Raw genomic sequence first — 12397 nt, 5'->3', positions numbered from 1 at the left:
GGGGTTTTTTTTTTGCCAGAAAGGAATTATTGCCATTTGTACTAAAATGATGATAAATGCTGGAGAACCTCTAGTAACAACAGCCCATTATTGTATTACAAATTACTGCTGCAAGAGAAGGGAGAGTATGATTTATGATGCCTCTCATTTCAGGTCAATGGTGATAAGTTTCCATTGAAAGGTGTGGGTGTGCTCACTGTGGTCATTGATGCCTGTTCTGGAAGAGTAACAAAAGAAACATTTTTCACAGAAGCAAACATCCAGAACCTCGAAGATTATATAAAAACTCAAATTCCCCAAAGGTATAGTAATACAATATAAACCAATCAGCTTTTTAATTGTATTTTTTTCTGGGAATATTGCATTAGAATATTTGCATTTTACATTTGTACATTTTACAATGTACAAAGGTACTTTGTCATAATAGTTAAATGTTTTTCATGCAATACCAGTTAAGGGACTTTAGCTGTTTCTGTGCATAGCTAAAACCATTCACTTTATATTTGAAACTATGGGAGATGTTCCACTGCTCTAGTATAAAATTTCGATGGACACAAACATCACATGCTAGGAAAAGATCTAAACTTTGCTTAAACATTTTTGATGTTGACATAAGCTAGCAAATCAGGAATGGGCATCTTTGTTTTAATTTGCTCTGTTAGCTTCTGCTGGCCAACTCAGAGAGGCAAAGAATGGGGCAGAGGCATTTCAGTCCTACCACCAGTATCTTCCCTCAAATTCCTGAGATTTCAGCATATGTTTCAAGAGTACATATGCAACATAAGAACTAAGAAGCAGTTATTAGAAGAACAAAAATACGGAGCTGAATACTTAATATTAAATGCAGTACTTCAGTTTATATATCCACGAGGGATATATTCCGGGACTTGCCATGGAAACCTGAAACCACAGATAAAAGTGAACGCTATTGCAATGAACAACTTCTAGAGAAAGCAGTCCATAGAATCATGCTGGAGGGCCTAGAAAATGGCTAGAGAAAACAGCTCTCTACCATTTCTAGGTCCTCCAGCACAACTCTTTGGTCAATTGCTTGCAAAAAATATACAATAAAATCACAGTGGAGAACCTATAAAATTCCTAGAGAGAACATATTTTTTCAGACAGAAAAGTGACATAATGTGTACTAGTCTTGTGATATGGAAGTCATATTGTATACTGTGACAATAAGACCATAGAATGTACACAACTGTGGCTGCATTTATTATTTTACTAGTAATAGATTAGGTTACACAGATATGGTGCAGTCCATGTTTTGTACTGTGACTCCAAGAATTCTCACTATTGGCCATGTTGACAAGGGCTGATGGGAGTTTCAGTTCATCAACATCTGGAATATCATACAACCTGCTCCCTCATAACACCCCATATTAAGAAGTTTCCCAAGAGAGCTAAGAGATGAAGCTGCCAGATTATTGCATTTTAAGTGAACAACTTTGCAGAAGATGAAAAATATGACTCTTAATAGTTTAAATGAAGAGCTGAAGATATTAATGTAAGCCATGTTCATGTGTTGCACTGAACTGTAGTAAACTTTGTTTACATTGTAGTTGCACTGTAGTAAACTTTCAGAATCTAGCACATAAAATTCAATTCTATAAAACATAGTACAATACGTACTTGTGAGAGAGCTAGCATAGTATAGTGGTTGAGCACTGAACTATGACTCTGGAGACCAGCTTTCCCACTCAGCTTTCCCTCTCAGCCATGGAGCCCACTGTGTGATTTCAGGCATGTTGCACTCTCTCCGCCTCAAAAGAAGGCAATAGCAAATCTCTGAACAAATGTTGCCAAAAAAAATCCCTGTGATCAGGCCAAATTAGGGTCGGAAACAACTTGAATTTACACAACAACAACAACAAATGTACTGGTGATAGTAAATCAATGCTCTTCTCTATTTCTCCCCTTAATTCCTGATTATCTTTCCCTCAGATCTATCGTCCTATTGAGCACCAGAGGGAATATAAAGAGCCTTAACATTTCTCAAGCCCTGATGACACTGGGAGCAGCAAAACCAGCGAGTCTTCAAAGATTAGGTTTGTTTTCCTTTACATATAAAAGTACATTTCTCTTTATTAGAAATTGTATTTTAAAGACGTTTTAAATCGGTTTTGTAACAAGTTTGGAACATTAATTAAAACCAAGTTAACTGTAGACTTTTAAAATATTCAGTAGTATGATCATTGCATGGTTGTTTTTTAAAAATATTGATTATGGCTATTCTGTTCTGTAACACCCCTATTCTCTCTCTCTTTTCCTCTCTCTGTCTTGATTTTCTGTTTCAGGGTCCATAAGCTTTATGGGTTTTAGAGGAAACTTTAAACCATCTTGGATAAAGCTCTTTACCAGTCCTGCGGGGCAGGGCCTCGGTCCTATAGAAAAATATATCCCTCTACAGTTGGAAGAATATGGTTGCACCAGGGTGAACACCAGCCGACGGAAAGATTTGGAACTTTTAAAACAGGCTCTAAGAACGCAATAGAAATGTAAGGTGCAGATGAGCACTGAAGACAATGTGAACTAATTTATTTATTTGATGAGATTTTAAAATGTACTATTATCTCAAGTACATCACTTTGCTGTTTTGATATGGACATATGCCTTCGTCGAATGCTTGAATGCCAGTCTGTGCACCTTTGGATTGTACAAAATATTAAAGAAGTAAAGTATTTGTTAAAATGCAGGTTTTTAGGGGAGGAAGCTTCTAATGTTTGTACTTATTATAAAAAAGCCTTTTGTCTGTTAGTCTTTTTGGTGTTGTATTCTTGAGAAGGTGAGGATACTAGAATTATATTACCTACTTTGGAGAGATTTGATGAGAAAATACAGCATTGCCCCTTGGTTACCTGAAAGTCTTTAATGACACACATACATATCTTTTGTGAAGTCTAGTTTGTACAATTTGTTATTTTTTCTCCTTTCTTTCTAACTTACATAGTTTGTGCACATGAATAGGGACTAATATAAGCCAGAAAATGAGAGGACAAGAATGTCCCTGTCAGAACAAGTTTAGGTCTCATAATAGTAAGATGGAAAGATAGTTACTGTATATTCTCGAGTATACGCCTAGTTTTTCAGCACATTTTTTATACTGAAAAAGGCCCCCTCGGCTTATACTCGAGTGAGGGTTGTGGTGGGTAAGTGTGGGGCTGAAAGAAGTCCTTTGCAGGGCTTCTACCAGCTGTGTGCCTTTTGGCACAGCAACCCAGCTGGATCTCTGTGCTGAGAGAGGAGGAGAGGAAGGTGTGCGGCCTCTCCTCTTGGCATAGCCACCCACCTGGGTTGCTGTACCGAGAGGAGAGAAGAAGCCATATGCCTCAATTAATGCAATTTTATTGGTTTCTGTTTTTATTTTGAAATTTACCGATAGCTGCTGCATATCCCACCCTAGGCTTATACTCGAGTCAGTAAGTTTTCCAAGCTTTTTGTGGTAAAATTAGGTGCCTCGGCTTATATTCGGGTCAGCTTGTACTCAAGTATGCACAGTATATAATTCCCACCTAAATTTTCATAACTATTAATGTGCTGGTAATTGATGTTCCCTTCACAAATATTAGAATGCATCTGCTCTCTCCTCAGATGATGAAGAGCCCCGTGGTCCCTTAGCATTTACCACTTTGAAATGTCTTATGTGGTTACATCAAACATTTGAGATGCCAGTCTTTACTGAAGCAGTAATGAACCCCTTACCACAGCTCTGATTGTTTCCCTACAGTTTTAGATGGTTTGTGTGACCAGTGAGATCAGCATTATGTTTTGTTGCCATAGACATCATGAAACAAATCAAGCCTAAACATATCCCCAAACTAGCAAAAGCCAAAAGATGATTTCTCAGTTGTTCATTCTGAGAGATGTCTCTACATTTGAGTGATGTCATCAGCTAACTGGTAGATGGAGTCAAATCTTCTGACTTTACCAGAGAAAAGGCAACTGTGCCTTCCACTTATACCCCAATGCTATCTTTTTAGACTCCATACTGCTCCTACAAGCTCCATCTTCATTTTAGATTTATTCCTGCTAGGATTCCCTTTCTTAGCGTGGCACACAGGTCAATGAGATTAAAAAGCTTGAGAACTTGACTCCGTGAAATTTCCCCTGAGTGTGTCTGTACTCTAAGAATAGAAGTTTGATGCTACTTTAATTTCCATGGCTCCATTCTAGAGACTAGTGAATTAATTGGAATTCTGAGTTCATCACCAAACTAAAAAAAAAAAACCCCAGCATTCTGTAGGATATACTAATGGCAGCTATTGCAACATCATGTTTCTATATCTGCTAGAGCAGATACAATCATCATCATGTCTCTTGCTAATCTAGTGAAGCTTTTTTTATTTATTTGTCATGTCAGGACGACCAGTCAAATTATATTACATTTCTAACAGAACAAAGCAAACAAACAGACAAAATACAAAATTTGCGGGTTTGGTATTTGATTAAATGTCCTTTGACCAGTATCTGGCCACTTGGAGTGCTTCTGGTGTTGCTGCAAGAAGGTCCTCCATTGTGCATGTGGAAGGGCTCAGGTTGCATTGCAGCAGGTGGTCAGTGGTTTGCTCTTCTCCACACTCGCATGTCGAGGATTCCACTTTGTAGCCCCATTTCTGAAGGTTGGCTCTGCATCTCGTGGTGCCAGAACGCAGTCTGTTGAGCGCCTTCCAAGTTGCCCAGTCCTCTGTGTGCCCAGAGGGGAGTCTCTCATTTGGTATCAGTCATTGGTTGAGGTTCTGGGTTTGAGCCTGCCACTTTTGGACTCTCGCTTGCTGAGGTGTTCCAACGAGTGTCTCTGTAGATAGTGAAGCTCTGAGAAGAAATCCTCATTTCATGAGGAAACTCACTTAGCAATTTGAAATCCAGCAATTCTTTCTTCTCAGAGCTTCTCAGAGCTAGTGAAGCTCTAAGAAGAAAGAATTGCTGGATTTCAAATTGCTAAGTGAGTTTCCTCATGAAATTTAGACTATGGAGCTTTGGACAAAACAGGATACTTTAACTTCTTTTCCTTCACATGAGTGGGGAGGAAAGGATGGAAAATAATGAATGAGAAAATGTGTTAACTACCAGAAGGCAGTTCCTACCCAAGCAGGTTGTGCCAGCATGTCATTGGAAACAGACTGCATGCAACACTCCTTATGCCTTTTCTAATTACTTGAATAAGCACTTTTGTGGGAACATGAGACCATAAGCACTCCATTAAAAAAGGTTTTAAGTACTTGATGTAACCGAAGGAGGCAAAGCTTGACTTAAAGCTGAACACTTCTTTTTGAAAGATGGTCTGCTATAAGTTATAACTGAAGACTGATACAGCAAAGAGAGCGGGATTGGCACAACCTACTAGGCAACAGGAGAAAAGGAACCTCTTCTCACATATGAATAAATCATGATTTTCAAAAACCTCTTAAATTGAATTTTATTTTTATAACAATACAGACTGAAATTTTTTGCATCATTAGAGAGAGTAGGAAAAGTGAGTAATTGCAATATTCTTACATCACAGTCTCTTCTTAGTTTCCTTATTTTAAAGAGATCCCTATGTGAAACAGAGTTTTCCTGTCTTTCCCGTGCCTTCCAAAGTCATCTCCAGATATTTGAGAGGGAAGGTAATGGCTACAGGGAGACAAAGTTAAAAGCAAAGTTGATGTGAATCATTCCCCACCATCATCACCACCACCATCTCATGAACAGAAAGTCTGCTCTGTGACCTTGGGGAAAGACATTTTTAATTTTTGTGTTCTAGGGACAGTCTAGTCATTGGGGTATATGCAAGGGGAAAAATGAGTTTTATCCTAGTCTATGAGGGGAAGCAATTCTTTTCCATGGGAAAAACCAGCCCATGACTTTTGAGAAACAGATATGGACTATTCCAAGATACCTAGAACCAAAGTTTTCAACTTTTGACTCATGTGATGTTTTGGATATGGGTTTGCACAATCCCCACACATTGGCAATTCTCCTTTGGGCTTCAACGAGTTGAAACCCAAAATATGTGGAAAGGTAAATATTAGAACCACTGGGTTATGCTAAATTTCCAATAGGTATTTTTTCCCATTCTTTTATTTATATCCAAATTCTCTAAATACCCACAAGGATCTCCAGAACAGGAAAAACAACTGTTTTAAGCTTTGCTAACTTTGCATACTATAAAAAACACATGTACATGCTGCCTGTGTTGTAACAAAAATTATTTGTCACTGGGGTGCCACATGCCTTAGTCTCTTGCAGCAAAAGCAGCATACATATCTGTACTTCTGGAAATTATTGTGTGCAGGTAGAAATTTTTAATGTAATCGTAATGGGGAAGTGTTGGTAACTAGATACCAAGGCTGCATGTTTCTTTTCATATGCACAGATATTTATTAATTTATAGTGGAATTTTAGTCAAGAAGTTTTCTCAACTTTTTCTTTCATGTGGAGCTTTTGTTCATTGCAACAAAGAAACGTAGGCTGAAAATCACCAGAAAAATGCATATGGAACAACTGTAACCCATGAACACAGGGATTCCCAGTTCACACAGTTCCTTTTAATCCTCAGTTAATATTTAGATATTTGTGAATACAAAACATCATACAAGGATGCATTAGGGAGAGCACTAATTTACAACCAGGAGTCCTGGAAAGAAATATGAAGATTAATCTTAGTTAATTTCCTCACTGGTTATCATGATTCCATATTTACTGTCTTTTTAGTCAGATAGTCTTCCTATGGGTATTGTATATGAATACAGAGTTTAAAATAAGCTTTTACAGATACGTATAAAATATGTATTTTTCCCCACAAACATGCCTTTTGTGCAAGAAATACAGAGGAACTGGGCTGGTTCATCATGTTGCCTTACACAATATGCTACCTCAGTCATTGCCAATAAATCATTCATGGTAATAACATCCATTTGTGTTGCAAATCTTTTAAAACAGTTTATGCGTTACCAAGCAGTTGCTTATGTTATGAAAATAAAATGTTTGAACAAGTTACTAACTCACAAAATGAGCTTTAGGACTTTCTGTTAAGAGCAATTTGTCAAAGTTGCCTTTTAAGGTTTACGTGGTCAACATCTGCACAAGACACCCATTTCTAGCAATAGAAAGTCCATCATCCTGTTGAGCATGTAAAATATGATAGAAACTAATGGGGGGGGGGGGAAGAGGCACCCATTTCCTTACCACTACTGGTGAAACGAGGGGGGAAATGTGATAACTACTGTGGCTTCAAAAGAATACTTCCGTTTCCTTTTTCCTCCCTTGTTTAGATCTGCTGCAAGTTCTCAATTAATTCAGTTACATAGACATGGCTGTGTCAGTCTCAAACAGAGCTTTCCAAATTGTGTGCTATTTGCAATGTGTAAGCGTGTCGCATAAACACGCTGGATCTATGTAAAAAAAACAATAAATCACATATTTTTAAAATATATAAATGAAAGATCTCCATAGGATTTGTTATTATTTCATTATTACAATTTATGTATGTGCTCATATCTCTTATAAGAGTTGATTTAAGCTCCGGTTTCCTAGTAAAACTGAATTACTGTGCCATGAAATGATGCATGTCTACAAAGTGTGTCACCAACATGAATGTTTGGAAAGCTCTGGTCTAGAATATCAATATGCTAAGAGATCTTGCAACACCTTAAGAGACTGAGAGAATGCAGTTAGTCACATAAACTTTTGTAGACAGTCTACTTCCTCAGATGCTACCAAGTTGGTTCTCTTAGTCTCTAAGATGCTACAAGCCCTTGTAGCTTGTAGCTACAAGATGCTACAAGTATTACATATAGCCCTATGGCATTAACTGCTTGGATAGCTTTCAAAGTAGATTGGATAAACACATGGGGCTTAAGGCTGTTAGTAGCTACTATTCATATTGGCTGTATATTACCTCCAATGTCAGAGGCCGGTGTTTCTCAGTTGCTGGGGAACACGAGCAAGAGTGCAGTATTGCATTCTTCTTTCTTGGAAATTTCTCATAGACACTGATAGGCTCTTGTGATGGATTATATAGACTTTTGGACTCTTAATACATTTTTCATCAAAATCAACGCAGCCATGTGCCCTTCCATGGATATTTTCCTTCAGTGTCCCAAACCCACAATGAACCTGCCATTCGATTTTTAATTGCCTGGGAGAGCCTTTGGCATCATGGTATTTTTATGAATGCAAAACACCAACTAATTCCATGCCTCCTTCATAAAAACAGGAACAGAGCTGGGTCAAAAGTGTGGAAGTAGAAAAACAGGAGGAAGTGCAAAAGTTGAGAAAATGAACTTCGCAAGCAAATTTTATCTCCTTTCTCAGTTTTATGCTTATTCTAAAATTATTATATCAGCTTTGCTTGCAGATCTGAAAGAATTGACTGCTGGTGATATGCCAACCTCCTATCAAGGCTTCCACTGAGACTTTTTATTCTGGGATTTGAAGAGGTTGATGCAATTTGGGAGAGCTGCATCTTATAGACCCCTTTTCTAGCTTCATTGGTTTAGCTTACTGGGTGATAAATGGCTAATCCATTCCAGTCATTTTCTTCTTGGATCAACACTGCTTTGTGGTTTTTGTTTATTCTCATGGACACTCATGGAGGCAAATTGTGATGCTTAGGGATGTAGACATAAGGAACTGTCTAAATGTAACAAATGGGATCCAGATATGTAAATAGCACTTGTAATTAGAGGTGATATTTCCCACAGTCTTGCTATTGAAGACTTGGGTTCTTGCTCATTTCTAGCTTCAAAATAATTTATTGCATTTTACTAGAAGTCTTTGGTCTTGATTTGATTAACCAATAGTAGAACATGAAGATTGCCTATAGCTGGCCTTTAACTAAACCTACTAGCCAAATGACTAACTTTCATAGTGGAGTGCTGTTGGTGGACTCATTCTTCACCCACATCTAGGAATCCAAATTGGAAATTAGACACAGGTTAGATGATTGCATACACAAAGGAATTTCAGCAGATGTTTGTCATGCAAACAGGCAACAACACATGCTGAAGCCCTTTCTTTCTACGACTATTAAAGGTACAGAGGCCATTGTCAGATATCACTATGGAAATGCTGGAGCCCCCGGGGGCGCAGTAGGTTAAACCCTTGTGCTGGGATGACTGAAGACCGGAGGTTCGAATACGGGGAGAGTGCGGATGAGCTCCCTCTTTCAGCTCCAGCTCCCTATGCAGGGACATGAGAGAAGCCTCCCACAAGGATGGTAGCATCTTTGCAGACACACAACACCAGAAGCGACTTGCAGTTTCTCAAGTCACTCCTGACACACAAAAGAAACCCCTGGAAATCCTATGTGTATCTAAGTTAGCACTACTATGTTCACTGTAACAAGTATTACAAGAATCATGAGAGACCAGCAGTTTCAAGAACACAGTATAATGGATGCTGCTCAAGACTGCCCTATATCGAAAAGCAGTACTGTATGGTACTCAGGAATAGGGTGGATTTCCAAGAGCTATCTGGCAGGTCAACTAGGGTGTCCCTGTTATTATTTTTTTATTTTCTTAAAAAAAAGTCAAGGTAGCTTTTTAAGATACTAGTATTCCTAATAAGTAAGCTAGAAATTGAAGCTTTCTTTTATTGCATGACCTCTCTAAGAGATGTCTCTTCTCTCCTAGAGAATAACAGGCAAAATGATGGGCAGAAGTTTCTAAAGCAGACTTTCATAAAAGAAAAGTAAGTATTGGTATTCCATGGAGAACATAATATTCACACAGTCCAGTTTTCTCCTGGAGCAGCTCAACTTTCCCTCTCTTTGTTCAACCTGGTTTAGATGACATTAAACTCTCCTGCCCGATAAACCTACATTTCCTTTTAGGAAGTTCCTTCAGCTGTTCACATTTCTTCACTTCCTATTCATTATTTTTACTGTATTTCGAAAGGAAGAAGAGTGGTTAGAACTTTTTCTGTTTTAGTAAGCACTTATCTTGCCAAGCAGATTACATTTATATGGTACATTTGTTTTGGAATGTGTTATCTGTTGAGCCAGTTTCATATTGGTTTTTCCGGAAAAACAAACAAACATAAGATTGTCCTCTCTTGTAATTGTAAGCTGTTCAAGAAAATGCTGATACTGTCAAAATAGTTTAAAAAATAAATAATACAGGTTTTGCATCCCTTATCCCAAATGTCTACATTCAAAATAATTAAAAATGCCCATATGGGTGATTAGGATGGTGGGACGTTTGCTTTCTGATGATAGTTCAATATATAGAAACTTTCATGAAAAGTATTAAATATATTGCATAGCATGGCCTTCAGTCTCTATTTAAGCCTTAAAAAAACATAAGATTGTCCTCTCTTGAAATTGTAAGCTGCTCAAGAAAATGCTGATATATTCAAAAAGTTGTTTTAAAATAAATAATAATGCAGGTTTTGCATCCCTTATCCCAAATTTCTACATTCAAAATCCAAAATTGTCCATCTGGGTGACTAGGATAGTGGGAATTTTGCTTTCTGATGATAGTTCAATATACAGGAACTTTCATGCACCAAAGTATGAAATATATTGCATAGAATGGCCTTCAATCTATATTTAAAGAATATGTGAAGCATACATGAATTTTGATTTGAATTCCAGCTCTAAAATATCTCACTTAGCACATATACTCAAATACAAGTATTTCAACATCTGAAAAAAAATCCTAAATCCAAAACACTTCTAGTCCCAAGCATTTTAATAAGGGATACTTATGCTGTAATAATTTTGATTCTTTAGATATCTTTACAAATAAGTTAAATTGGTTTTATGCTTTATAGATGTTAATTGGGTACTGAAACATTTAAAATGAATATTTGATCAACAACAATAGATTCTACATGATATTTATAAGTTTGATTTTTTTAAAACCAGGCAATGCAGCTCATATGCTTTCCCCCTGTTTCTGCTTAGGGACAATACAGGTGACATTCAAAAAGTTATTTAGTTCATTGTAAAAATCTCTTCTGAAAAAATCTAACCAAGAGATCCTGTGATAGGGTCACCTTAGGTTGGAAATGACCTGACGGTACACAAGAACAACAAAAATAAAAATAACAGATGCATTCAACAACATTAGGAATGATCATTTCCTATAACTCATTATATCTATCTGAATGCAGGCAAATGCCTGTTGAGGTGTTACAAAAAAAAACAAACCCAAAGAATTATAACTGGATGAGCCATAACAGGGCAGAGTCAGAGTTTGGAGAAAAATGTACTAAAATCCCAGAATATTCTAACCAATATGGTATCTGAGCCATAATGCCAGTGAACATCTCTTCCAAGTACCATGTGAAGACAAGTATTTTGCACCAGTGTAGTCTGCACAGATATACGTGGCTTGGTTTCCAATTATCCAGGCCATTGGGCAGGGCAGTCCAAAGGTGTTTCTTTTTCATGTTCATTCGAACATAAGAAACCTCCATTCAGTTACGAACCTTGAATTTTCCGAGTACCCAAACCTTCTAGAGAAGGGGTGTCAAACTCATTTTGACCAAGGGCCACATCACCCTTATGGTTGCCTACAAGGGGACATTAATAATTGTAAGACAGTGTAATTAATGTAACTCACTACAATGTGTTTTTAAAGCCAACGTTTCTCTCCCATATAACTTTGGTCATGGTAGAACATAGAAAATGAATTTTTCTGAATGGCAACTCTCACACCCCACCAGGTAGCATTGCCAGTCATAGAATCATAGAAGCATAGAGTTGGAAGAGACCTTGTGAGCCATCCAGTCCAACCCCCTGCCAAGAAGCAGGAAAATCACAATCAAAGCACCCCTGGCAGGTGGCCATCCAACCTCTGTTTAAAAGCCTCTGAAGGAGGAGCCTCCACCACTCTCCGGGGCAGAGAGTTCCACTGCTGAACAGCTCTCACAGTCGGGAAGTTCTTTCTAATGTTCAGGTGGAATCTCCTTTCTTGTAGTTTGAAGCCACTGTTCTGCGTCCTAGTCTCTAGGGAAGGAGAAAACAAGCTTGCTCCCTGCTCCCTATGACTTGCCCTCACATATTTATACATGGCTATCATGTCTCCTCTCAGCCTTCTCTTTTTCAGGCTATACATGCCAAGCCCTTGAAGCCATTCCTCATAGGGCTTGTTGTCTAGACCCTTGATCATTTTAGTTGCCCTCCTCTGGACACATTCCAGTGTGTAAACATCTTCCTTCAATTGTGGTGCCCAGAATTGAACACAGTATTCTAGATGTGGTCTGACTAAGGGAGAACAGATGGGTACCATGACTTCCCTGGATCTAGACACTAGACTCCTATTTATGCAGGCAAAAATCCCATTGGCCTGTTGGGTTGAACATTGCAAGATTTATAGTCCCTAGAAGAGTAACTTTTCCATGGTCTTCATAATAGCAGTTTTGGCCATGAAAGAAGCAAAAGGAACTCTTGCTAAATGTAGTT

General features: G+C 38.0%; 1 protein-coding gene across 2 annotated transcripts in view; it reads left to right on the top strand.

The window, feature by feature from the left end:
• CEMIP2 (cell migration inducing hyaluronidase 2) overlaps positions 1 to 6895 on the top strand; it is an 84123-nt gene extending 77228 nt beyond the window's left edge. For both annotated transcript variants that reach the window (XM_060762211.2, XM_060762210.2), the window contains exons 22-24: positions 154 to 302; positions 1951 to 2054; positions 2304 to 6895. In XM_060762211.2, coding sequence (XP_060618194.2) covers positions 154 to 302; positions 1951 to 2054; positions 2304 to 2500 — 450 coding nt within the window. In that variant the 3' untranslated portion in view covers positions 2501 to 6895. The remainder of the gene's footprint in view (positions 1 to 153; positions 303 to 1950; positions 2055 to 2303) is intronic.
• The last annotated feature ends 5502 nt before the right edge of the window (positions 6896 to 12397 follow it).

The sequence above is a fragment of the Anolis sagrei genome, chromosome 2, assembly GCF_037176765.1.
Source record: "Anolis sagrei isolate rAnoSag1 chromosome 2, rAnoSag1.mat, whole genome shotgun sequence".
Taxonomy (NCBI): domain Eukaryota; kingdom Metazoa; phylum Chordata; class Lepidosauria; order Squamata; family Dactyloidae; genus Anolis; species Anolis sagrei.
The sequence above is the reverse complement of the archived record's forward strand: the minus strand, read 5'-3'. Positions and strand labels throughout refer to the sequence as shown.